Below are 4962 nucleotides of genomic sequence, written 5' to 3' on the forward strand. Positions count from 1 at the left end.
CAGGGCAGGCCATGCTGGCCTGGGGGCAGCCGGGGAGCGCCGGGAGGCCCGCGCAGTGGCCACCTGTGAGGCCCCCATGGCCCATCGCGGGGCTGTCGCAGGCTCCACCCTGGCTGTGCCTGTGACAGCCCTCCTGCCCTCTGGGGTGGCGAGCCCCGTTCCCTCGCGTCTCGGAGATGCCCCTGAAGTACATGCTGGACGCGGCTCCCCAAAGCCCCGCGACAGACGAGGACCGGCGGGGTTTCTGTCCTTCAGCGGACCCTGTGGTTGCAGGCCCTGCTTGGCATGTGGCCGGAGTATGTTCTGAAGGTGCCTCGGAGGGGCTCAGGGTCGGCCTCCCGCGCGGGTCTGCAGGAGCCCCAAAGGGCAAGCGTTTGTACCGTACCAGTTCTTGTTTATGCTCACCCAGAGGAGAGAGGGACAGTGAGGAAGCACCCGCGGGACGCGGCCACCCTGGCCCCGTCTCCACCTCCCTTCTCTCGGGAGTTTGGGTGCACATGCCCCACGTTTATTTCCAAGTCTGGCCGGCCCACAGGTGGAGTCCTCCAGAGGCGACGGCTCCAGCTGCGGCCACATCGCCTGTGGCCCCACAAGGGCCGTGTGAGCCAGCTCCTCACCCGGGTCAGCTCCCTCCTCCCACCCATCTGAGCTGCGGAGGCTTGGGGTGAGCCGAGGTGACTCCCCTCTTCACCACCCCCCCTAGCGTCCTGGCCCCTCCTGGCCCTCTCATTTCCACGGGGGCTCGTGGAGCCTGTGGCCGTCTGGGCCGCGGGCTGCACTGCAGTGTGGGGGTCCGACCACTCACCCTAGCCCTCACCAGGCTGTCTGCAGCCCTTTGCCTGCAGGGTTCCAGTTTTTGCTTTTTCCAGAGGATGTGTGCACTCGCCAGAGGGAGACAGAGACGGCGGGACAGGAGAAAGCCCCCATAGGGCACGGTCACACGGCAGTCCCTTCTCTCTCTCTCCTCCCTTTTGGGATTCTGGGCACACATGCACACGCACTGGTGTGTTTCTGAAACCTCCGGGTATGGGACTTGGGTACAGCAGGTCGCTGGTGTCAGGACCAGGACGGAGCCCACAGCAGAGCGCAGGCCAACACCCAGGCGGGAGAGTCGGTTCTGTGAGACGAGGGGCCTGAGCACACCTGGCTCCACTGGGGCCACGAGCAGGGTTCACAAGAGGCAGCCTCCGCGAACACCAACCGGCTGGAAGGACGCACCTGCCCTTGGGTGGGCACCCGCTGTCCACCTGCGTGTGAGTGCGGAGCCAGGCACAAGAGGGGCAGCAGCTCCGCGGTTGGGATTCGGGCACAAGCACACACACACCCGGCACGTGTCCAAGCCCCTGGGTCCAGACTCGAGCTGCACAGAGAGCAGAACTGCTGGCCCTGCCCACGGGAAGGTCAGGAGGGACAAGAACTGCTGGGACAGGGCAGCGCCAATGGCGGCCAGCGCTGTGGCTGAGTGCATGAAGCATCCCTGCGTGGCCAGGCGGGAGCCGTGGACTCAAGACCGTGGAACGTGCACACCAGCAATGCACACGGACCTGCACGGGCGCACCAGAGCGAGCGTGCAGCCAGTTGTCTGCCAAGGACGCCCCGCTAGCGGAGGAGGGCACCAGCTGTGCGTGGGGTGCTCACAGGTCCACGTGGCCCGGCCGTCTGAGCAGGTGGGCGGGCTGTCCCCAGAGCTGCACCTCCTCGCTGGGCGCTGTTCACTTCCGGTCAGAAGCCCTCGGGAAGCTGCGCAGGCACCCACCAGCTGCCAGGCGTCGGCGGGCCTGGCCCTCTGCACTCCTGCTACCCGGCCTTTGCCCTAGGCACCTGGTTTCCACTCCACGGCAGGGGGAGTGCACACAGCACGGCATGTCCACGTGAGCAGGGTGTGACCTCTCGAAGAACGTGTTCACGTGGACGTGAGCAAACCCCCTTCTGTGGGACCTCTGGGGGCCGAGGGGCACACAATGGTCACCTTCACGTGAGAGTGAGCGTGTGCAATTCTCATGCAGTGTTAAAGTTTATTTGTCTTCCATGAGACAGAGACGGACAGACGGGCACGCAGCACGGTCCTCACGCCGCAGTGTACCCTCGTCGGCAGCCGCCCTAGTCGTGGGCACGTGTGTGCCCGCATGCTCCGGGGCCAGGGCATGAACCGAGGGCCTTCTGTGAGTATGTCCGCATTCCCACTGTGCAACTCAAATGTCTGGACAGGGGTCAGGCAGTGTGGCCCCAAGACGGCTGAGCCCCAGGAGCAAAAAGGACACACACATAGGGAACAGCCGAGGGTCCTGGGAGGGTGGGCACAGGCCACCTCGCTCACACTGGGACGGGAGCCAAAGTGACCATGCCCAGGGCAGCCTGCCCCACTCCACGCAGGGGGGTCCTACAGTCCCACCAGCCCTGGGTCAGCGCCGCACACCCCTCTCCTCCCTTCTCAGGGCCTTGGGTGGCTGGGACCCCCAGCGTCCTGCCCTAGATGTGACCGTAGGACATGAGCCAGGGTCTAGAGGAGGTGGGGCCGCCCGCCACATACTCCAGGGCCCAGGGGGACGCTGAGGTCACAGGTCAGAGCTGCATCTAGGGTGGCGGCTTCCCAGGGTACTGCTGTGAGCTTTTGGGGCTCATCCAAGGCAGTCCGGGGACCTCTCCCTGCAGGGCAGCCTGAGCGGGTAAGACCAGGGCCATAGGCTGCTTAGGCCTGGACACCTGCCACCACCAGGAGGCTTCCAGAGCCTGCTCAGGGATGACACAGCGCAGGACAGGCAGGGAGGTAGCCTTCGTGGAGGTGGGGAAGGAGGGGACGGTGTGGGCTGAGCACGCTTGTCCACGGGGCCACAGGGACACTGCTGTTGCCACATGGCTGAGGCTCCAGACAGCTGGGCCAGGCCTACCTCCTGCCTCTAAAGGGCACTCGCACCCAAGCCAGGCACAGGGCCACAGGGCCAAGCCAGGAGCTCCCTGCCTGCCGTCCAGCCCAGACCCTCGCTGGCCTGGCAAGCCGGAGCGCTGCAGCTCCGACCGCAGGGGCCCAGCCTGGCGGCTCTGGGTGGGTGAGGAGGGGCCCTGCAATGACAGGCCCAGGAGCTTGGCTCCTCTAGGCTGGCACTGGCTCCTCTAGGCTGGCACTGGCTCCTCTAGGCTGGCACTGGCTCCTCGGGGGAAGGCTGGTGGAGGGAAGGGCAGCTATGCTGGGGAAGCGGGTGCTGAGGGAGCCCCACCCGCAGCGGCCCGGCTCCGAGCACAGATGAGAGAACAGGCAGCAGGGAGGGGCAGGTCTCGCTGGGGCGTCCTGCAAGCCCAGGGCCCCCGCAGAGGCTCACGCGTACAAGCCGGGGCAGTGCAGAGTCTGCAGGCGGAGGTACAGGAATAAATACTTTTAAAACCCCTCATCACTACACATTCGGATTCTAAGAGCACAGGCAAAGGCTGAGCTCCGTTTGAAATGAGCAGAGACGGAATCTCCCACACAACTGGCGGGAGCGGGCCCCAGAGACGCCCCGACCTTGCGCGGTGGCCTCAGTCCCGGGGCACCTTGAACTGGTCCTTCTCCCGGCGGATGGCCCGCATGGTGGCCACGGGGTCCGACTCGCCTGCATGCTGCTGCACCGTCTTCTCCCTGCCAAGGAGGCCATGGTGCTGAGCGGGGGCCGGCCAGCCCGGCCCTTCCCGCTGAGGGCAGGCAGGCATGGCCGCAGCTGCCCTGCGGCCACATGGAGGCAGGAGCACCCACAGCGCAGCGTCCCATGCCACCCAGGGCACCCACAGCTGCAAGGCTCCCACCAGCCCCGGGTTCTGGGACCCCAGGCCAGAAAAGCCTCGATGGAGGCACCCAGAGAGCACCCCCACTTTAAGAAATGGGCAAGCTCCAGTTGCACAGGGGAGAGCTGCGGGAGCCATGACCCTGCGGCCCTGGCCCTGGTTCGGGACCCCCAAGATCACAAAGAGGAGCCCAGCCCGCCCCTCACCTCACTCTCATGAACGGGTTGTAGGTGAACTCCTCTGCGATGGTGGACGGCACCGTGGGCTCCCCGATACCGTACTTCTCCTGCAGAAGAAGGCGTCTCTTCAACATCCAGGCCTGGCCACCAGTGCCCTGCCAAGGGGGACTAGAGCAGCGCAGGGTGGGCTAAGCACCCTCCTTCCCCTGGGTGCGGGGAGCTTTCTCTTCACTAAGTTCATGCTGCTCAGAAAAACCAGCAAACACACACATCACAGAAAAGCAGCCAGCAGGACCAGCAGTTAGCGTAATGGCTATGTCGCTGGACTCCCATGTAGTCAGCCACGGTTCAAGCCCTGGACCCGGCAGCTTAAACTCACACCGGGTGCATGACAGTCCCCCCTAGGGAGTGATTTCTCGCTTTCTGTCTCTCTGTCTCTGTCTGTCTGGCAAGCGCATGTGCCCTATAGCAAAAAAAAAAAAAAGAAACTCTACAAAAAAAAAATTTTATGATTTTATTTAACGTTTTTTATATATTTATTTTAATTTCTCTAGAGAGGAACAGAGAGAGAGAAAAGTGAGAAAGTAAGCCACCAGGTCCAGGACTCGAACCACATTGGCCATGTGGGAGTCCAGCACCCCAACCGCCATTCCACCTACTGACCCTGCCTTTCTTTTTTTTCCTCTTTTAAAACCAATTTTTGCTATAGTGTATGTGTGCTCACTGGAGAGACAGAAAGACCACATTGCAATCCCTTCTCCTCCATTCTCCTCTCAGGATCTTGGGCGTACACACGCACACGCACACGCACACACACACACCTTGAGTATTTTTAAGCTGCTGGGTCCAGGACTCAAACTGCAGTCGACTATGTGGGAGTCCAGCAATGTAACCATTATGCCATCTGCTGGTTCCACAAAAAGCCTCTTAAAAAATGTCTTTTTAAATAAAGCACACCAGGCCAGCAGGTGGCATGGTGGCTAGGGCACTGGACTCCCACATGGCCAACAGTAGTTCGAGCCCCAGC

General features: G+C 62.8%; 1 protein-coding gene across 2 annotated transcripts in view; it reads right to left on the reverse strand.

Annotated features, from left to right (window-relative positions):
- Positions 1-2001: 2001 nt before the first annotated feature.
- The window catches only part of HAGH (hydroxyacylglutathione hydrolase), a 21266-nt gene continuing 18305 nt past the window's right edge, over positions 2002-4962 (reverse strand). Inside the window, exons 7-8 of one of the 2 annotated variants that reach the window (XM_014587026.1) lie at positions 3963-4042; positions 2002-3613 (exon numbers count right to left, since the gene is read on the reverse strand). In XM_014587026.1, the coding sequence (XP_014442512.1) occupies positions 3514-3613; positions 3963-4042 (180 nt within the window). In that variant the 3' untranslated portion in view covers positions 2002-3513. Of the gene's footprint in view, positions 3614-3962; positions 4043-4962 lie in introns of those variants that run through there. The other variant, XM_027770978.1, reaches the window with a different exon arrangement.

The sequence above is a fragment of the Tupaia chinensis genome, unplaced genomic scaffold (genome assembly GCF_000334495.1).
Source record: "Tupaia chinensis unplaced genomic scaffold, TupChi_1.0 Scaffold000178_1, whole genome shotgun sequence".
NCBI classification, from domain to species: domain Eukaryota; kingdom Metazoa; phylum Chordata; class Mammalia; order Scandentia; family Tupaiidae; genus Tupaia; species Tupaia belangeri.